General features: G+C 51.4%; 5 protein-coding genes across 5 annotated transcripts; 3 read left to right on the forward strand and 2 right to left on the reverse strand.

Moving 5' to 3' along the window:
- Positions 1-3,440: 3,440 nt before the first annotated feature.
- LOC128468869 (histone H1B-like) lies at positions 3,441-4,119 on the forward strand. Its single transcript, XM_053450688.1, has one exon. It carries the CDS (start codon positions 3,484-3,486, stop codon positions 4,108-4,110), a length of 627 nt encoding a protein of 208 aa, XP_053306663.1. The 5' UTR covers positions 3,441-3,483; the 3' UTR covers positions 4,111-4,119.
- A 489-nt stretch (positions 4,120-4,608) lies between these two features.
- LOC128469049 (histone H3) lies at positions 4,609-5,028 on the reverse strand. Its single transcript, XM_053450845.1, has one exon. The coding sequence runs from the start codon at positions 5,017-5,019 to the stop codon at positions 4,609-4,611; it is 411 nt and encodes a 136-aa protein (XP_053306820.1). The 5' UTR covers positions 5,020-5,028.
- Positions 5,029-5,436: 408 nt separating this feature from the next.
- Positions 5,437-6,021, forward strand: LOC128468206 (histone H4-like). The gene is made up of 2 exons (XM_053449899.1): positions 5,437-5,467; positions 5,600-6,021. Exons 1-2 carry the CDS (start codon positions 5,437-5,439, stop codon positions 6,010-6,012), a joined length of 444 nt encoding a protein of 147 aa, XP_053305874.1. The 3' UTR covers positions 6,013-6,021.
- A 936-nt stretch (positions 6,022-6,957) lies between these two features.
- LOC128468953 (histone H2B 1.1-like) lies at positions 6,958-7,434 on the reverse strand. Its single transcript, XM_053450761.1, has one exon. It carries the CDS (start codon positions 7,336-7,338, stop codon positions 6,958-6,960), a length of 381 nt encoding a protein of 126 aa, XP_053306736.1. The 5' UTR covers positions 7,339-7,434.
- Positions 7,435-7,687: 253 nt separating this feature from the next.
- LOC128469057 (histone H2A type 2-B-like) lies at positions 7,688-8,128 on the forward strand. Its single transcript, XM_053450852.1, has one exon. The coding sequence runs from the start codon at positions 7,691-7,693 to the stop codon at positions 8,081-8,083; it is 393 nt and encodes a 130-aa protein (XP_053306827.1). The 5' UTR covers positions 7,688-7,690; the 3' UTR covers positions 8,084-8,128.
- The last annotated feature ends 13,398 nt before the right edge of the window (positions 8,129-21,526 follow it).

Genomic DNA, 21,526 nt, shown 5'->3' on the forward strand with positions numbered 1-21,526 from the left:
TCCCAGACGTCGGGGAACGCCCCCCCGGGCTATTTAAACTTCTCTCTCAGTGTGTCCAGTGCTCAGTTATACTGATCCCTTCTGTATATCGTGAGCTCCTCCAGTGTGTATATTTACTTCTCTCATTATCCCGGTATCCGACCCTGGTCTGCTAAACGGCTCTCGTGTTATCTCTGGCTTCCTGACTCTGGCTCTCCCTGCAACGTTGTGTACCTCTGGCATCCTGACCCTGGCTATCCATACCGACTACGTGTACCTCTGGCTTCCTGACCCTGGCTATCTAAACGGTTCCTGTGTATCTCTGACGTCCCGACCCTGGTCTGCTAAACGGCTTCTCTCTGACCACTCGTACTTACAGTTCACTGCCAAGTGCCCTGTTAACCTCACCAGGCCCCTTGTGTGTGTTCTGTTTCTGAGCAAGTGTGTTCCAGTCCTGCATTTCGGATTCCTCCTGGTAAGACGAACCTCACACCCAGCTATCGGGACCATATCGAGGAAGGCCCCGGCGCAAAGTGGTTCAAGGTGTTGGTCAGGAAGAAGACTGGGGAATTTTACACGAGGCTGACATCGTACAAGCCATTGCGGGGATCAACCGCCATCATCACTGCCAGCCTGTGTTACTCAATGGAAAAGCGGCCAGGGGGCTCCGTGATTCCGGAGCCACCTTAACCATGGTGGATCCCCAGAGGGTACCAGTACCCGGTAACAACTGGAAAATTTGTGGCAGTACAAGTCACAGGGGGCAAAGTATATCAAATCCCCACGGCTCAGGTGCATCTGGACTCATGACTGGGCTTCCAGAGGAAATTCTACTGGGCAACGACTTAGGCCATCTCACCTCCACATTTGGCCCCTCCAAGCCTGAGGAAGCACACCCTGTAACCACCTGGCTACAAGCCCAACAAACCAAGCCACCTCCCTCCGAAGAGACCCAGGTAAGACCCACTGACCTTGACTCTGGCCCCGACCTCCTCACCTGGGACTCCCCGACAGACTCCAGTAAGGAAGTACAACAGGACGACACCCTAGCAGTGTACCGACAGAAGGCTCTCAGTAAGCCTGGGGGGATGGACGACTACTGGTTCCATTGGGAAGGGGACAGACTCTATCGTAGTGCCGCGGATGGGGGGAAACAGACTGGTAAAGCGCCCAGGCCGCAGCTAGTGATACCCCAGAAATATAGGGCAGACATACTACGCATCGGACATGTCATTCCCTTGGCCGGACATTTAGGACAGAGAAAAACGAGGTATAGAATCACCCAGAACTTTTTTTGGCCTGGTATCTCCGGGGACATTAGGGACTACTGGCGCACTTGCGAGATCTGCCAGCGGGTAGGCAAGAGAGGGGATCATCTGAAAGCTAAATTAAGACCCCTGCCCATAGTGCAAGAACCCTTCAGCCGGGTTGCAGTCGATCTTATTGGCCCGTTAGCTAAGCCAAGCCCCACGGGGAAGAAATATATACTTACCGTGGTGGACTATGCCACCCGGTACCCTGAGGCTGTAGCATGAAGCAACATCCAAGCCAAAACCATAGCGGAGGCGCTGTTGCAAATATTCTCCCGGGTGGGGTTTCCCCAGGAGCTGCTGTCCGATCAAGGGACACAGTTCACCGCAGAGGTAACCCAACAGCTCTGGAAGTTGTGCGGCATTAAACCCCTTTATTGCTCCGCAAACCAATGGGTTATGCGAGAGATTTAATGGCACTCTGAAGCAGATGCTTCGGACCTTTGCCTGCAGAGCACAAGAACTGGGAGCGCCACCTGCCCCATCTCTTGTTTGCCTACCGGGAAGTCCCACAGGAATCCACAGGGTTCTCCCCCTTTGAGCTGTTATACAGCCGGAGGGTTCGAGGCCCCTTAGACCTCCTACGGGAACACTGGGAAGGCACGGTACCAACAGACGACCCGTCCGTAGTTACCTATGTATTGGGGCTCCGAGATAGGCTCCAGAGATACACGACCCCAGTGAAGGACAATCTCCAGAGAGCTCAGGGCAGACAGAAGAAGTGGTATGACAGGACGGCTAGGGATCGCACCTTCCAGATAGGGCAAAAAGTATTGGCTCTCCGTCCGGTCAAGCAAAACAAACTGCAGGCAGCCTGGCAGGGTGAAGGAAGCAACGTTCGGCGGGCGTACCCAGCCTGGGTACAGGTCGGTCCCGTCACATTGCTGGTAGCGGTGGGATGCTTCCTCAGTACCGAGACAGCCCAACCACTACCGGGACTAACAGGCTTGGGGAGGGAGATGTGACGTCCCCGGCACGGAAAGAGTGCGTTGTCCCAGCCTAAGGGAGCAAAAGTCAGCGGAGGTAGTCGGTCGGACTAGCCAGATCCGTGACACATATGCATCTACTTTTTCTTTTCCTACTTCTTTCCAAATCTTGCTTTTTCCTAATCTTTCTTCTTTTTGCCTTATGGTTCTTCTTTATGATTCTCTTTTTCCTTTTGATTCTTTTTCCTTGCTCCTTCCTATTCTTTCTTTTTTCCCCTTATGATTCAATCAACCAACCCAACAAAACACACAAACACACACACACAAACAATTCACAAGGATCTTTCCTGTTATTTTCCCTTTCTAGTTCTATACACTCGCACTCATGTTAAAGAAATAGTATATACATCATTAATACACAGTGGTGCATGCACACAAACACATTCTCACGCTTAACCCTTTCCTCACTAACGTATGCTCACGCGCTAATACACACAAACACACTCTCGCACATAAAACGTCCTGATAAGACAAAACCTAATCTTAATAATTACTTTTATTATTTTGAATAATACATAAATAATATAATACGTTAATAATAAATAACCCCTAAGTAAACTCTTGTCAGCTACGAGTCCTAAGACAATCATCAGACCGGCAGGCAGCCAGGCACTAGCAGTAGAAATACAATTTATTTTAAATTATTTAATTGATTATTATTAGTTAAAAATAATCATCATTTTTAATGTTATTCTTTAATGTATAAATATTAGGCTATTCTTAAATGATAATTAATGATTGGGTTATATAAATTTATAGATTAAGTTTAAGGGTAAATTAATCTTTAATAGGTGATATTAAAGAATTTATTTTATTATCTGTATTCATTATTTTATTTATTTATTATTTCACACCTCTTGGGTGCTGTTCCCTGGCAGTTTTTTTGTTTGTTTGTTTTTTTTGGGGGGGGCTGCACGGTGAAAGAAATTCAGCTGCTTTGAATTAGAAGTGTGATGAGACGTTTACGCGCAAACGGTAAGTATATTTTCCTTTCAAACCCCCCCTCCCCTGAATGCAAATCCAGCGATGCCCCGGCGATCGGCAGCATGGGGAGGTTTCAGAAACGGCGTCCAATCATAGGCTCGCAGGCTACTGCTCATGAACCAATGAATGTTCGGCAGCTCGTCTATAAAAGCCAGACTTCTGGCGGGTTAACCCTGTGTTTACGTGCGATTGTAACTCTTTTGTGGCGGGATCCAGGCAGTGAGATGACCGAGACAGCTCCTTCCCCGGCAGAAACCTCTTCCAAGAAGAAACAGCCGAAGAAGCCGGCAGCTGCAAAAAGCCGTCCTGTGAAGTCCGGTCCCAGTGTCTCCGAGCTCATTGTGAAAGCGGTCTCTGCGTCCAAGGAGCGCAGCGGAGTGTCTCTAGCAGCTCTTAAAAAAGCACTCGCTGCTGGCGGCTACGACGTAGAAAAGAATAACAGCCGCCTGAAGCTCGCTCTCAAGGGTCTGGTGTCTAAAGAGACCCTGATCCAGCTGAAAGGAAGCGGTGCCTCTGGCTCTTTCAAGCTGAACAAGAAGCAGCTGGAGAGCAGAGAGAAGACATCAAAGAAGAAGGAAACTTCCGTAAAGCCTAAAAAAGTAGCCCCTAAGAAGGTTGTGAAGTCGCCCAAGAAAGCCCCTCCAGGAGTGAAGAAAAGCCCGAAAAAGATCAAGAAACCGTCGGCCGCTGCCAAGAGTCCCAAGAAGCCTAAGGTTGTTAAGGTGAAGAAAGCTGGCAAGAGCCCAGCTAAGAAGGCCACAAAGCCCAAGGCTGCCAAAAGCCCCGCTAAGCCCAAGGCAGCCAAAAGCCCCACTAAGCCCAAGGCTAAAAAGGCAGCCCCCAAAAAGTGAGAAGGGGGGGCGTGGGTTTTGCAGCGCCTCTGGTGTGCGCTTTCCCACTTAATTCTTCACACAAAAGGTTCTTTTCAGAACCATCATATCCTCCGAAAAAGAGAAAATAGGCGTTGAATCACTCGGCCGCTGCTATGTGGGCCACCCGCTGAAAGCCTAGCCCCATACTTGTGTGTTATGCATGGATTCACATATTCGGCCAGCGCTCTCGCTCGGAGCTCTGTCCGTAACATAATAGAGATAAGGGGCGGGGGGCTTAAAGATTGTGCTTTGCCGTTACTCGTTATGCCCAGCCGGGGACTCGGCCGCTCAAGGGCTCGCTCGGTAGTGGGATAATGGTGTGAGATATTTCAAGTTTGGGCGCGAGCAACATTGTTAATTTCATGCATGCGAAGGGAGACACAAAACACAAGCTCGTTTGAGTGACAATGTGGTGGCTCTTAAAAGAGCCTTTGTGAGAGGTGAGGGGGAAACAGTGTTCGCCCACACCACGTTTACTTAGGCACGTTCTCCTCTGATCCTACGAGCCAGCTGAATGTCTTTTGGCATGATAGTAACCCGCTTTGCGTGAATAGCGCACAAATTGGTGTCTTCGAAAAGCCCCACGAGGTAAGCCTCGCTGGCTTCCTGGAGAGCCATAACAGCAGAACTTTGGAAACGTAGATCGGTCTTGAAGTCTTGAGCAATCTCACGGACCAGCCGTTGGAAAGGCAGCTTTCGGATAAGCAACTCCGTGGACTTCTGGTAACGGCGGATTTCCCTGAGAGCTACGGTGCCCGGGCGGTAGCGATGCGGCTTCTTCACACCACCGGTAGCCGGAGCGCTTTTCCTCGCAGCTTTGGTCGCCAGCTGCTTCCGAGGAGCTTTTCCTCCGGTGGACTTACGGGCTGTCTGCTTGGTGCGAGCCATGCTGATGCGTGCAGATCTGATTCAGTGACGGATACAACAGAACTGTAACGATTCTGTGGCCAACTCAACCCCTTTATAGAGTAGCCGTAAATGTGATTGGATACGCTTAATCACGCCCCTCTTTTTCATAGGCTAGGACGATGGTTTGAAAAAGCCCGCCTTTGATCAAGAGACTTCGGTGTGGAGCGTTATCTTTTTATATATTTATTTTAATTACATGCTCGAATCGTTCATTTATTCGTTAGCTGCCGTTCTTTTTTTATTTATTTCTTCTCCTCTCTTTTGGTCAGCCTCCTACCTAGTGAACCTGTGTACTGGCTGACCGTTAACAGCGATACGGCAAAAGCTAAAAGCCCGCCTTTATCTTCGTCTCCGTTTGGCGTTTATTTACAGCGATATGCTGCCACCTAGTGGTAAATGAGGGATCGTCGAAAGCGATCACGTGGAGGTGAGGGAGGCAAAAGCATTAAGGTTTTTGATATTCCTAAATAGCCAATCGGTGGCTGAGGCACGCTTGGAAGCTTCTCCAGCCAACCAACGAGAAGCATATATTAAAAAAAGCAACGCCCCCTTGAGGCAGAATGGTGCAGTTCACCATCAGGTCCGTCCAATACGCATAAAAGAAAGCGGGCCGGCCTTAGGCGAGTATTGTGCTGTGGAACTCGTGGGGTAAACGTGAGCATGTCTGGCCGTGGCAAAGGAGGTAAGGGACTCGGGAAAGGTGGCGCAAAGAGGCACAGGAAGGTGCTTCGGGATAACATCCAGGGTATCACTAAGCCTGCTATCCGCCGTTTGGCTCGCAGAGGAGGTGTAAAGCGTATCTCTGGGCTCATCTATGAGGAGACCCGTGGTGTGCTCAAAGTGTTTTTGGAGAATGTGATTCGTGACGCAGTCACTTATACTGAGCATGCCAAGAGGAAAACCGTTACCGCTATGGACGTGGTGTATGCCTTGAAACGCCAAGGCCGTACTCTGTACGGTTTCGGAGGTTAAGCTTGTTGACTCGTCACCCTGAAACACCCAACGGCTCTTTTCAGAGCCACCCACACCCTCTCTTAGGCTATGATCATGTTGTCCCAGAGTCTGCCCGCGTTTTTCTATGCACGTCTTGAAATAACCAGCTTAACAGTGGCTGGGTCTGGCTATAGATTGGGCTACTGGCAGGATCGGAGTGCTGGGAGTTGGGCCCGTTTGCAGAACATGTGCTGGGATCAGCAGCTGGTGTCCTCCAAAGGCTGGCCCATGGCTGGCTTGAAGTGGGGCTGGCTTGAAGGGGGGCTGGCCCATGGCTGGCTTGAAGGGGGGCCGGCCCAGGGTTAGTAGGTTCCGTCTGTGGCGTAGTTCTCTTATTCTGTATGTCTCAGTATGTGTGTGATTTTTATTATGACTTTTTCGTCCCCTCATGTCTTATCCTGTCCGTGTGCCACATGTCCGCACTACCGAGTCATGTCTTAGCGGGGTAAGACTCGGCGCTGCCCTTTTCAGGGCGGTAGAGCGCTGCATTGCTATACTTCCGTATACTACAGCGCCACCGAGGTTTCTGATGAGCTGTGTCCTCTGCTAGGATCACGCATTTTCCTTTTCAGGACAATAGCCCCACTTTGTAGCTCAGCTTCGGCTAGCCGCAGTGGTAAAGCAGCCCCTTCTCTCTGCAAAGCTAGTTTTGTCTGGCGGTGAAGGGGTTAATCCCTTAGATCCCAGCAAGAGAAATCAGCGATTAGCTGGAATACCCAGTCGGGGTACAGGTCGTTGCCATCACAAGAGCCCCTTCACCTTGGGCTTCTCTTCCCAGGCAGTCTGGTCGATGGGCACAATACCCCAGCTAACCTGGAGCGCTAACAGTCCGACAAAAGGGCTAGATCATTCACATAGCTCAGAGACAGACCGTGTGGGTGGCTCTCAAAAGAGCCTTTGTTTAAAGAGAGAGAACAAAGAACTTTACTTGGCACTGGTGTACTTGGTAACAGCCTTGGTGCCCTCTGACACAGCGTGCTTGGCCAGCTCTCCAGGAAGGAGGAGGCGTACAGCAGTCTGAATCTCCCGAGAAGTGATAGTGGAGCGCTTGTTGTAATGGGCTAGGCGTGAAGCTTCCCCGGCAATGCGCTCAAAGATATCATTAACAAACGAGTTCATGATGCCCATGGCCTTGGAGGAAATGCCAGTGTCTGGATGCACCTGCTTCAGTACCTTGTACACATAGATCGCGTAGCTTTCCTTTCTGCTCTTCTTGCGTTTCTTCCCGTCTTTTTTCTGAGTCTTCGTAACAGCTTTCTTAGAGCCTTTCTTCGGAGCAGGCGCAGATTTCGCTGGATCAGGCATCGCGTCTGTTTTCCTTTCAACACGCAAGGCAGGAGAAAGTGATGAACACTGAAGCGTTACTGCGCTGGGCCCTTCCCTTTATAGGCACCGCATGCAAATAAGGCCGTTCTGCTGTCTCGCGTCCGATTCGATGAGGTTGTCACGTGTGCAGATGCGGCCGCCCATGAACCGCAGTGCCTACACCGATTGGTGTCTCAGACTATGTCCACCCGATTGGATGTTTTGAAAAGGAACCAATCAGTGACGAATAGCGTCACGGGGGGAAGCTACAAATAGCTGGGTAAGTGTGCGGCGTTTCCTTTAAACGTGCTTCTTAGTCGGTTATCAGGTTGGTGGTTTGTTGAGAGATATCATGTCTGGCAGAGGCAAACAAGGCGGAAAAGTTCGTGCTAAGGCGAAGACACGTTCTTCCCGAGCTGGTCTTCAGTTCCCTGTCGGCCGTGTGCATAGGCTTCTTCGCAAGGGTAATTATGCCGAGAGAGTAGGAGCCGGCGCACCCGTGTATCTGGCAGCGGTGTTGGAGTATCTGACTGCTGAGATATTGGAGTTGGCTGGTAACGCTGCACGCGACAACAAAAAGACCCGTATCATTCCTCGCCACCTGCAACTTGCCGTTCGTAACGACGAGGAGCTCAATAAGCTGCTCGGAGGGGTCACCATTGCTCAGGGAGGTGTTCTACCCAACATCCAGGCGGTGCTCTTGCCCAAGAAGACCGAGAGCCACAAGCCTGCCAAGAGCAAGTGAGTGCGGTAATCGGTAACCGCAGGGCAATTAACCAACACCACCAAAGGCTCTTTTCAGAGCCACCCATAATCTCTGGAACAAGCTATATCTGTCTTGCTATAAACTTGCTGCAAGCTTCCCTAAAGGCAACTGCTTTCCGCTACAGTTTTTCAGCCCGATGTTTAGTTGCTGAGCTTCACGGTGGCTAAACACCATCCATACAAACTACATCATACACCACACCCCGTTTCAGGGCTAAAATTCGAGGCAAAGCTGCCAGCAGTTACACGGATAAATATGCTTCTCCAGGAAGGTGGGTGGAGAAGTGTTACCACACGGTGGCAGCATTGCATAAGAAATTGTGGTTTACCGCAAATTAATGTGGCAGAAGCCGGGGAATCCCTCAGCTGTGTGATGATCGTGTAGCTGGCAATGGTCTGGGGAGCGTATTAATGAATTTGATAATCATTCTGAGAGAGACCCGTGAGTAGCTCCACTGTAGACATCTCCCTTGCCTCTGAAAGCTTAATTGATAAGAAGGGATTAACCCTTCCTATACCCCAAAGTAGTGATGCGAAGTTCGGATCAGTAAAGTGAATCGGATCATTTCGAGTCGGTCATTGAAATGATCCGATTCATGATCCGAATCTTTTGCCCAGTCCCTCCCTGCAGTCAAACTAACGTTTGGCCCCGCCCCTTTCATTAGCGTCAATGAACCCTCCTGCCTGCCTACTCTAGCGATGTCACTGAAGGCAGAGAATCGTTCAGAGATTCGAACCATTCAGAGAATATCACTGACACCACACTTTTATAAATAAATACATTAATAATCTTCACTGCCCCCAGGATTTAGATTCCCCTTAGATTACCCACCTTAAGATTGCTTTTAGATTGCTTTACCTCTAACTGCACCTTTAGTTAACTTTGTTAAATTAACCCTCAGTCCTCAGCATTAAATTAACCCTAAACACCCCATTAACCATTACTGCCCCTAAATTAACCCTAAAGACCCCCATTAACCATAACTGCCCCGGCGCGGCTATCGGACCCATGCCGGCTCTCGCGGTCCATCTCGGGGGAAGCTTCAACCTACTGCCGCTTGGCTCCCCTTCCCGTCCTACCTCATCCATGTATCACCTGCTCTACCCATGGACTTCGGCTCTCGTAGCCCAGACACCCTCGCAGAGACTGGGGATCCCTTGTCACTGGAGCCGCTAGAGAGGTGGCAATCAGGCGGTGCGGCTATCGTACAAACGCCGGCTGTCCCGGGGAAACTTCGATTTGCTGCCGCCTGGGGTCCCTACGGATATTGCGGGGCTCGGTTGCCTAAGCGTGGTGCCGGACCGTCTGGGCAGGGAGGGAAGATGTGTGCCTGATTTATGACCTTTTTATCACCTAACCTGTATATAAGCCTGTGTGTTTCCCCAATAAAGTCTGTTACTTCCCTGGAACGTTAGTTTCGTCTAATGCTTCAGGGACCCGCTGGATCACTAATTGTCCTTTTCAGGACATTTACGGCACTGTACTCAGCTACGCCTCGGCCGGCTGCGGTGCCGTGAAGCTAGGGTCACCGGACCAGCTCGTGAGCCCTGCTCCGCTAGTGTCGGTGTGACGGACCGACCAGGGACCTCAGGTTCTCCCTCTCCGCCAAGAGCGACTTCTCCCTTCAGGACAATAATTCCCCGCAATCTGTAGGCAATATCCCCAAGCAAAGTAAAGGGATATCGCTATCCGGTACCCAAATAACCAGGCAAGACTAGTCTTTAGGTACAACAAAAGGAATAACTGTTTATTATGGGACAGGTGTCGCCTTTTATAGGTAGGGACACCACGAGGGGAGGAGGAGCAATACAACAGGACACCGGCACCACTAAGTCTGGGAGATAAAGAGCACACATTATCTTTATTAGATTATCTCTCAGACCTTAGTGTGCCGTGTGCAAACTTTTACAAAATAAGGCAATAATATACATTTTTATTGATAACACATTAAAGAGTTTCATGTCACTGGATAACATTATCTGAGGGGTAGGGTGACTCTAGGAACCATCACATTACTCCCCCCTTTGTTTCCAGTGACAGACCCGGCTAGACCCCAACGGGTCAGCTTAGGGCTGTTTCTTTGGTTAGGTGGCTAACTCCGATTGCCGAGACAACGCGCAAGCATAGTCCTGGAGGTCATCGAGGAGTCGATCTACCATCCTCTGGAACGTCGCCGGAGCGTTCTTCATCCCAAAAGGCATAATCCTAAATTGGTATAGTCCGAATGGGGTGAAGAAGGCTGACTTCGGAATTGCCTCCGCCGCCAGTGGTGTCACAAACCTGGGTTGAAAAATGCAGTTTAATATCATTGTTGTGATAGTTATGTATATCTATCTGTGTGTCTGTCTTCTGTGCCTTTGTTCTCCCTCCCGTGCTGCCCCTGTCCATGTCCCAAATGCCCTGCCCCCATACATTAACCCCTCGTATCCCGGACGCCATCAGCCCTCACCTACCGCACTATTTACCTTGCTATTAACCCACCGGGGGTGGGGTACGGAGCAAGACCAATTCGGGGGAAAAGCCTCCCCTGGATGCCTGGTCGCCGGGACTTCCGGAGGAGAGGAAAACGGCCGGCGCGGCTGCCGAATGCGTGCCAGCTATCTCGCGGTCCGTCCCGGGGAAACTTTAAACTGTTGTCGCTCGGGACCCCGTTGACCGATCACGTCGCTTTTTGGACCAGATCTTCCTGGTCCCCGACCGCCCCCTCGGCACCCCTAAGATCGCCGCTGCGCCATCATGATCACCCCGAGAACGATGAACAAATGTATACAGACATTGCGGGGCTCGGTAGCCTAAGCACGGCGCCGGACTGTCTGGGCAGGGCGGGAAGATGTGTCCTGATTTATGACCTTTTTATCACCTAACCTGTATATAAGCCTGTGTGTTTCCCAATAAAGTGTGTCACTTCCCTGGACATTAGTCTTGTCTAATGCTTCAGGGGCTTGCTGGATCACTCACTGTCCTTCTCAGGACAGTTACAGCACCGGATTCAGCTATGCTTCGGCGAGCTACGGTGCTCCTTCACCCAAGAATCCAAGCCGCATTCCTACTCCCTTCCCTGCTAGTATAGGCTACAGCTGGAAGTGGTTAACCCTTGTGGTTCCGGGAGGAAGCAACTAAGAATTGACAGGTGTACCCAGCCGGGGTACCCGAGGCCCGTCACAAGAGGAATCTGCCAGTACCCCTTGCATAGGTCGAGGGTGGATAGGAACTTACCACGAGAGATGCGGTGTAACAAATCATCTACTCGGGACATGGGGTACGTGTCAGTCACAGTCCGGTCATTGAGCCTGCGGTAGTCTCTCTTAGGCACTAGGACTACCGGAAAAGTCAAGGGGCTCTCGGACGGCTCAATCACTCCCAGATCGAGCATCTCCCTAAACTCCCTTAACATCCCTTCTCGGACAGACTCAGGAACTCGGTACGTCTTGGCGTAACGGGGTCTGCCCTGGAGTCTCCACGCGGTGGTGCATCCCGGGAGGGCAGAGAGTAAGCCGCCTCTCTGGTCTAACAGCTGGCGAACTTGGGCCATCTGGGATTTCCCTTACTGCGCCGCTAACTGTATCGCGCCAAGTTCCCTCGTCCCTGACGCTACCTGGGCAATTCTAGCAGCGTAATACCTCAGGGTCATCTATCGCCGGGGCGCAAATAACTGCTACTTCCTCGGGACGCTCCTGGTAGGCTTTCAACATGTTCACACGGAAGGTTCGCCTGCAGCTTATCCTGACGGGATGGTTTAAGCGCTAGGACCTTCTGCCCTACTTCAAAGGCGCGGCTCCGGGGCGGTCCGGTCGTACCACCGTTTCTGCCAAGCTTGCGCCACTTGAAGGTTTTCCCGGACCATGTCCGTGTGGTCCTTCAATCTATCCCAGAAGGCCAACACGTACTCTACTATGGTCGGCCCTTCGGTCCCTGCCAGTTCTCTCTAAGCAAATCTAGGGGGTAACGGATGGCATAGTCCACGACAGTGAGGATATATTTCCCTTCTTCCTACCGGTAGCATAGGAGATAGTGCCGCCTATCCGAATAGGGCAGGGAAGATTTAAACCCCCAGAACCTCCCCTTTACCCACAGTTCTTTCCTGCCCTATCCGGGAAGGTACATCCCCCGTTTGTTGTTTTCAGAGCTCGTGGGAGAGCTCTCCTGTCCAGCGCTCAGGGCCGGACTGGGACTGAAAAGCAGCTCTGGAAAAATTTGGAGACCAGCCCCATATACTTTATCTCACGGTGAAGCTCTTATACCCACACGCACCCCTTATACACACCCGAGTCACACTATGTGCCATTATTTTTATCTCATTATTTGTATGAAAATGCCAGAAAGCAAAAGTGTTAAAAGGCCCTAATAAATGAAATACATTACACAAAATGGGATCAAAACATTTACTACTGCGAACATTTTTAGATGAAAGAGTTCCATTTTATTCAGTGGAACAAAACACTGATCACATTATTCTTCACCATATTCTGGTAAGAAACTTTTATTTCTTTATTAATTCATGTAGACTATTTTTTTCCATATTTAATAAAAGCTATGATTGAGACATGTTTGGTTTTTATTTCCTTTCATTTGACAACCTACCCCCGAGTTATGCACCTCTGCCCCCAGGCTTGCCACTCTGCCCCCCTGATATGCCTTCTAACCCCCTATTTGCCACTCTGCCTCCAGAAATGCCTTATACCCCCTATATGCCACTCTGTCCCATGATATGCCTTCTAACCCCCTATATGCCACTCTGCCATATAGGGGGTTAAAAGGCATATCATGGGGCAGAGTGGCATATACGGGGATATAAGGCATTTCTGGAGGCAGAGTGGCATATAGGGGGACACACTTACATACACACATGCCAATTTTTTTGTTTTTAACAAATACAAAAAACATTATACAGTACAAAAAATACATTATTTTACTCACCTTCTACTTCTCTTGACTTCCTGGTAGCTGCACACTGTTCTCCTCTATGCTGACAGGATGCCACTGAACTGACATCCGGTGCTGCAGCAGTCTGAGTGCGAGGGGGCGGAGCTTCCACCTCACGCTGCTCCCATCACTATGCAGCCATCAGACTGCTGGGAATGTAATCTAAACGGCCGGTGCGTGCTGATGCCGCCGGCCGGAGCTACTTTAACACTTTTTTTTTATTATTTATATGGTAAGCTGGATCGGCTTGCCATATAAAGTAAAAAAAAAAGTATTAAAGCAAAGGCGGCCGGCGCCATCAGCACGCATCGGCCGTTCAGATTACATTCCCAGCAATCTGATGGCCGCATAGTGATGGGAGCAGCGTGAGGGGTGAAAGGTCAGTGCGAGGGGGCGGAGCTTTCACCCCTCACACTGCTCCCATCACTAGACGGCCATCGCACACGGCCGCTGGGTGCTGATGCCGGCCGGCCGCATCAGCACCCAGCGGCCGCTTTGATTAGATTTCGGGCAGCCTGGGGGGCAGCCCAGTGGCTGTCTTCATGGCCGCCCAGCCCACGGACCTTCCGGCCCACCGGGAAATTTCCCGGTATCCCGGTGGGCCAGTCCGGCACTGCCAGCGCTGCAGTCCCGATTTGGGTAGTGGGCAAGGGTTTTTCGCCCGTTTTAACCCTCTCCGGTCCGGTCCTCGGTAGGAACCTGTTTACCGGAGCAGGGAAAGGCTCCTTCACGCAGGGTCCTCGGAAGGACTCTAGCCTACTTACCTTTAGCAGCCCTTGGGCGGGCTAACTGGAAGCAGAACGCCGGGACTCTGCTTCAGTCTGCCGACATCAGCCAGGAAGCGTCTGATCTTTGCGGTGGCGTGCTTCCGGTTTCATCTCAGTCTGCCAGGAGGCATCTGAGGTCAAGAAGGGGGCAGATCTGTAAGCAGCTCTCAGGTCCGAGAAGGCTTTTTGGCGGTTTTCTGGACCTTTTTCCCTCGGTTTGGTAAGGTTTTTTATTAGCTTGTACTGCTTTTAGTTTGCAGTTTTCTTCTGATGAAGAGTCCTGGCTTCCTGAGATTTTCTGTTCTGGTGTTTTCTGCCTCTTAACCCAAGTAGGTTATGAGTCTATGGGAATTTGTCTGCGTTTGTTTTTTCTTTTTGTTTTAACCGTCTCCTATCCTTTATTATTAGGATGTCGCTAGATAAGCCAGACTTCCCTGAAGAGTCACCAGCTCCTAGGAAGGCTGCATCCAAGACGAAACATTTTGCCTGTAAAAACTGCAAGGCTACAATGTCTGACGCCTCTAGGAAATTTTGCTCATCCTGCCTCAAAGCCAGAGAGGAGTCCATTTCAGAATTCAAGGAATGGATGAAAGCTGAGCTTCAGTCCACTTTTCAGCAGATTAAAACCTCTGTTATGGATTCTTTACCTCAGCCTAGATCTGTGGGCCCCGACCCTCGGCCTGGGTTCCGGCCCTCTGGTCAGGAACCTTACACTTCAGATTCTGAAAAGAAATGGCATATGGAAGATCCCGAATCCCTAGAGGATGGGGAACTATCGGAAGAATCCTTCTTCTTTCCAGCAGAAGACGTAAACAAGCTGGTTATTGCCGTAAGGGCTGCTCCGGATCTGGAAGAAGAGCAGCCAAAAGACAAACCAGGGCTCCTTTAAGAAACCTAAGGTTTTTCCTATTCATGAAACCTTAAAATCCATAATCACTGACCAGTGGAAGGCTCCGGAAAGAAGGCTAACTACCTGTAAAAGGGTGTCCAGACTCTTTCCTTTTCCAGACGATTTCTCTGAGCTCTGTTCAACTCCCAAAGTTGATGCTCCAGTGGCCAGAGCCACCGGAAGATCTGCTATACCTTTAGAAGATTCCTCTCATTTTTCGGATCCCATGGATAGGAAGGCAGAAGGGGCAGCTAAGAGATCTTTTGAAGCCTCAGCAGCTATCTTTAAGCCAGGCACTGCAGCAGCCTCAGTAGCTAGGGCTATGCGCTTATGGCTTCAACAAATTGAAGATGATATCCTAAGCGGTGCAGGAGAAGAGGATATCCTCCGTGGCATCTCAGATGGGAAGAGCGCTGCTGATTTTTTTATGTGACTCAGCTATGGAATCCGTACGCATGGCTGCTAGGGCCTCTGCATTGTCGGTTGTGTCTAGAAGGGCTCTATGGCTCAAAGCCTGGTCAGCAGACTCCGCTTCCAAGCAACATTTGTGCGGGATTCCCTTTTCTGGCAAAGATCTGTTTGGGAAAGATCTGGAAACTTTATTGGAAAAGGCTACTGGGGATAAGTACTTCTTGCCTAAACGTAAACACTTACCTCGTTTTCGTCCAAGTTGTTCGTTCAGGTCCTCCAGAGGTCAAGATTCCGACCCCAGGCTCGGTTTCGTGGTAGGGGCAGACCCTTCCCATCTAAACATGAAGATGGAGCCGCTAAGAGACCTTGACGCCAGGAGTTGTGCGGTAGGGGGCAGGCTGAGAATTTTTTTTCCACCTTTGGGCTCTTGTTTGTCCAGACCTTTGGACCCTGGGGATCATTTCCAGAGGGTACGGTCTGGAGCTTGTCAGCACTCCCCCAGAGCGTTTTATGATGTCTACACCTCCCGCGGATCCTTCCAGGAGAAAGGCGCTTTTGGATCTGGTGCAGGATTTTGTCAAGAAACAAGTACTTATCCCAGTGCCTGCTGCCCAAAGAGGAAGAGGTGTTTACTCCCACATCTTCGTGGTTCCCAAACCATCAGGAGACTTCAGGCTTATCATAGACCTCAAGTTTCTAAATCAATTAGTGAGTTCCAGGAAGTTCAGGATGGAATCTATCAAATCCACCGTGGAACTTCTTTCCGAAGAGGATTTCCTGGCTACTCTCGATCTTCAAGACGCCTATCTCCATGTTCCCAACAAGCAAGATTCTCAGAGGTTCCTTCGGGTGGCCATTCCGTCTACATCAGGGATTCGTCATTTCCAGTTCCAGACCCTTCCTTTCGGTCTCGCTTCAGCACCGAGAATTTTTATGAAACTACTATCAGGGATCGTGGCTTTCCTCAGGAAATAATCAAGGTAGTCCCATACCTAGACGACTGGCTTCTATCAGCTGAGTCTCAACAGATTCACAGGACTGTTTCCATGCTTCAGGATTTGGGATGGATTGTCAATTTTCGAAAATCCCACCGGCTTCCCAACAGAATAATTCCCTTCCTGGGGTTTATCCTGGACACTACGTGTCAAAAGAACATTATCAGCCTTACCAGCTTGATTCTTTCCAGATGTCTTTCCAGTCTACGGCTTCTCATGTGACTTCTTGGACTGATGGTTTCTACAAGGCCTGCCGTGGCATAGGCGCTTCTGCATATCCGTCCTCTACAATGTCTCATCCTGAAGTCATGGAATCGATCTGTTACGGCACTTTCAAGGAAGGTCTCTCTTCCTCCCAGCGTCCGTTCTTCCCTCAGATGGTGGCTGTGACGGCCGCGGGTTAATCGGTACCGTCTGTAATAATTATTGTTTGTGATACCTGCATTTCCCAGTATATGTTGTGATTATGGTGTGTGCTTTTGTTCCCCTTGTTTGCTACCCTGTCCAGGTGCCACATGTCCTGCCCCCTCCCTCCTTACACAGACTACAGTAGAGACCCCCTACTGGGCTGAGTGCTAATGCTCAGTCATATGCAAAGGAGGGCAGGATGTAATTCCCTTGTGTCTATTGGACGAAATTCCCTTGTGTCTATTGGACGCAATTCCCTTGTGTGTCTATTGGACGTAACTCAATCCCTTGTATTGTTTAAATGCCCCTGTGTTCCCAAATAAAGAGAGTTCCTGTTTTACCTCACTACGAGTCCTGTCTTGTTATTGAGGTAAGCCTCGGAGCTGCCCTTATTAGGGCGGTAGGGTGCTGTATTGCTATACTTCGGTATACTACAGTACGGCCGAGGTTCCTGAAGAGCTGTGTTCTCTGCTATGATCGCATATTGTCCTTTTCAGGACGATAGCCACCCTGTGTAGCTCAGTTTCGGCTAGCCACAGACAACGAAGGGGTTAATCTCTGGTGCCCCGGTGGCCATGGGGCGAAGGAAGCAACGTTCGGCGGGCGTACCCAGTCGGGGTACAGGTCGGTCCCGTCACATTGGTGGCAGCGGTGGGAAGCTTCCTCAGTACAGAGACAGCCCAACCACTACTGGGACTAACAGGCTTGCTGACCACGGAGGTACAGCCACATCGGCGGCAGCTATGGCAGAAGAACTGAGCCGGTGTCGGGAACAGGCAACGAAGAAGTTCCGCAACAGATTACAGAGGAGGATGGCATTCTACGGAGCCACTCCATCTGCAGAAACAGTCTGTAGGACGGTAATGGAAATGGATCGGCAGTTCAAAGTGGACCTGGATCTACAGAGGAATGCGTCACGAGGAGCTGATGAGTATAAGTGGGAAGCTCCGTTATGGGACTTTGAGACTCGAGTTAAGGTCGCCCTGACGATACAGGGAGGGCCGATTCCAGAAGAAGTACGGCTGGAATGGAGAGCCCTGATTCGGCTAGAGCTGTGGGAAGATGCCATGGAAAACTGGTACAACTGCAGAAGCAAGAACCTGCCTACCCCAGAACAACGCTTCGGGGAGCTGTTTAAGCTGCGGCGTCGCCGGATGAGATGGCAGCCCACCGAGGAGGAAGTAGCCACACTGGAGAAGTTGGTGGCGAAGGAGCTCGAGCTCGGGGACCTATACCGAGCATTATATTGGGCTGCAGCCCAGCAGGAGTGGGGGTCCGGAAATCACTATTCTCCGGAAGGTGAGGACCTCTATGTCCCTGGCTTCGATTGGGAAGCTTTTGAAGCAGAAGACGACTTTGGTAGTTCGGAGAGCTACAGGTTCTGGGACCTGTACAAGGACCGCGAGGAAATGCTGCCGCTTTCCCAAGAACTGACCCTGACAGCTGACTTAGAAGGGCTAGTCTACAGGGAATGGTGCCTGGAGATGGAATACTTAGGGCTGCTGGAAGGCGGCCTTTCCATGACACGGGAGTCGACGGATCCTGCAGTTCCAGCTGAAGCACTGACAACAGGGCAGAGGGACGTTGTTCTCTGCCCAGCACCATGCGCCCCCCCTACTCCGGCTGAAATGCTGGCAGCGGGGCAGAGTGCCGCTGGCCTCTGCCTGCCCCGCGGTGAAGGGTCCCCGCTTGCTAGCAGGGACCCACCAGGGCAGAGCAACGCGATCCTCTGCCCAGCACCGCAAAATGCCAGACCGGGAGAAGAGCCGGCCACAGGGCAGAGTGCTTTTGGCCTCTGCTCATCCCCCAGCACGGTGTCCCGGCCGGCTAACGAGGACCAACCAGCAGAAGCGCTGGCACCTGTAGAGAGCATCGCTGACATCTGTCCTGCATCAGCAATCCTCGCTCAGGCTGAAGCACCGGCAATAGGGCAGAATGCTGCTGGTGTCTACCTGTCCCACAGCGAAGGGTCCCCACCTGCTAGCAGGGACCCACCATCGAAAGAGCTGGCGACAGGGCAGAGTGATGCTGTCTGCTACCCAGCACTGTTCCCCACACCAGCAGAAGCGCTGGCAACTGGGCAGAAAGTTGCTGACCTCTGCCCTGCCCCGCCTACATCCCCATCATCTGGATTTCCCCAACAGCCGTCACCAATCATGGGAGGAAGGGCAACTGGCGTTCCTCCCCAGCGGCTGGCAGATATCCCGGGAGATGCGGCAGCCGGCCCATGTCCTCAGCGGCAGAAGGAGCACCACGGAGGGGGTGCAGGCGGCATTCTTTCCCAGCGGCTGAGTGAGGACCCGGGAGATGGCGCAGCTGGTCAGTCTCCCCAGCAGCAGCTCACAGACCTGGGAGCGGAGGATCCGGTCCTCGCTCCCCAGCGGCTGATCCCAATGATGGGAGCTGAAGGTATCGTCCCTCCTCCCCAGCGGCTGGCAGATATCCCGGGAGATGCGGCAGCCGGCCCATCTCCCCAGCGGCAGAAGGAGAGCCAGGGAGGGGGTACAGGCGGCATCCCTCCCCAGCGGCTGATTGCATACTCGGGAGATGGCACAGCCAGCCAGTCTCCCCAGCGACAGCCCACTATCCCGGGAGCAGAGGAACCTGCCCTCCCTCCTCAGCAGCAGATGATAGCAAGGGACACCGTTCCCTCCCCCCAGCTGCAGGCCGGACCCGAAGATCCCTTAGCCCCAGCAGAAGCGCTGGCAACAGGGCAGAGCACCTCTGGCCTCTGCCCAGCACCTACAACAGGGTTCCAGGGAGATAAGGCAGTCGGCTCATCTCCCCAGCGGCAGAGGGAGCAACAGGGAGGGGGTGCAGGCGGCATCCCTCCCCAGAGGCTGGGTACCCTCCAGGGAGTAGGGGCAGTCGGCACCTCTCTCCAGCGAATGGTATACGCACCGGGAGAGGCAGACGTTGGCCGGGTAAGCGCTACCTTTGTAGGAGCAATCGAGCTAGGGGACTGTCACAGAGGCCTCCATGCCATGGGTTTCTGGAGGGGCCTGAGTGCCAGCCTTCTCCCTACAGACTATGGGCCCGGGTGCAGAGCGCCACACTCCAAAGACTGGGGAGCAGAGACAACCTAATGCCCACCTATCTTTCCCGGACAGCCCCAAGCCGACCCGTTAGGGGTCTAGCCGGGTCTGCCGGACTATGGGGGGAGATGTGACGGCCGCGGGTTAATCGGTACCGTCTGTAATAATTATTGTTTGTGATACCTGCATTTCCCAGTATATGTTGTGATTATGGTGTGTGCTTTTGTTCCCCTTGTTTGCTACCCTGTCCAGGTGCCACATGTCCTGCCCCCTCCCTCCTTACACAGACTACAGTAGAGACCCCCTACTGGGCTGAGTGCTAATGCTCAGTCATATGCAGGATGTAATTCCCTTGTGTCTATTGGACGAAATTCCCTTGTGTCTATTGGACGCAATTCCCTTGTGTGTCTATTGGACGTAACTCAATCCCTTGTATTGTTTAAATGCCCCTGTGTTCCCAAATAAAGAGAGTTCCTGTTTTACCTCACTACGAGTCCTGTCTTGTTATTGAGGTAAGCCTCGGAGCTGCCCTTATTAGGGCGGTAGGGTGCTGTATTGCTATACTTCGGTATACTACAGTACGGCCGAGGTTCCTGAAGAGCTGTGTTCTCTGCTATGATCGCATATTGTCCTTTTCAGGACGATAGCCACCCTGTGTAGCTCAGTTTCGGCTAGCCACAGACAACGAAGGGGTTAATCTCTGGTGCCCCGGTGGCCATGGGGCGAAGGAAGCAACGTTCGGCGGGCGTACCCATTCGGGGTACAGGTCGGTCCCGTCAGAGTGGCTTCAGGCGAAAAGGCTGGGTTCAGGTCTGGTCTGGACCGAGCCCTCTTGGACAGTCGTTTCCACGGACGCCAGTTTATCCGGTTGTGGAGCTACGATGGACAAAGAATTCCGTCAAGGTTTTTGGTCCAACCACGAGCGCCATCTTCAAATCAATATGCTGGAACTTCGGGTAGTGTGGAAAGCTCTCCTCTCATGGCAGTCCAGACTACGAGGGAAAGCGGTAAGAATTCTGTCGGACAATCGCACGGTAGTGGCTTTCCTGAACAAACAAGGTGGCACGAGAAGTCTTCAGTTAGGAAGTCTTCGTCAGAAGATCGGGAAGTGGGCCAAATTTCATCTTTCTCACCTTTCGGCAGTCTTCATCCATGGAAAGGAGAACGTCACTGCAGATTTCCTAAGCAGAACTTCTGTTCTTCAAGGAGAGTGGAGCCTGAGCTATGCGACGTTTCATCAGATCACGAAGATCTGGGAAGTTCCAGAGATCGACCTCATGGCTACTACAGCCAACAAGAAACTCCCTCTGTTTTATTCTCTGTCAGCAGCAGGCCATCCCTTAGCTCTGGATGCCTTTTCTCAGGTTTGGGCCTTCGACCTGGGTTATATCTTGCCCCCTCTTCCTCTCATCGCCTGGGACATATGTCGGGTGATTCTGATAGCTCCCGACTGGCCCAAAAGGATTTGGTACCCGGAGTTGATTTGTCTGTCCATAGAGAGCCCTCTAAGGTTGGAGATCAAACCAGACCTGCTCCAGCAGGGGGCTGTCCTCCACCCAAATCCCGCCTGTTTCAGTCTTTCAGTTTGGCTCCTGAAAGGGAGACTTTAATTCAGGCAGGTCTGTGAAGAACCATGTCTCATCTTCACTGTTATTATTATTATATTTATTTGTAACCTGTTTGAATGTAGCTGCAGCTTCAACCTTCAGAGACAATCCTGTAATCCGGCTGGGGCTCTTAATCAGCCAGCACAGCCCTGTCTGCCCAGGCGGCACCCGCACTATAGGGGGGATAACACAGGTGGGGGAAACCCATTGTATCTCTTAATCTCCTCACCCGATAAATCCCCTGGAAATTGATGGGATTTGTGATGGGATGTGGCTGATGGGATTTGTGATGGGATATGGTTGATGGGATTGGGGGTTGGGTTCGGTGCTCATTGAATTGAGATTGTATATAAATTCTGTGTGTAATAAAAGGAGAGTTCTGTTTTA

This window comes from Spea bombifrons, chromosome 11 (genome assembly GCF_027358695.1).
Source record: "Spea bombifrons isolate aSpeBom1 chromosome 11, aSpeBom1.2.pri, whole genome shotgun sequence".
NCBI classification, from domain to species: Eukaryota; Metazoa; Chordata; class Amphibia; order Anura; family Pelobatidae; genus Spea; species Spea bombifrons.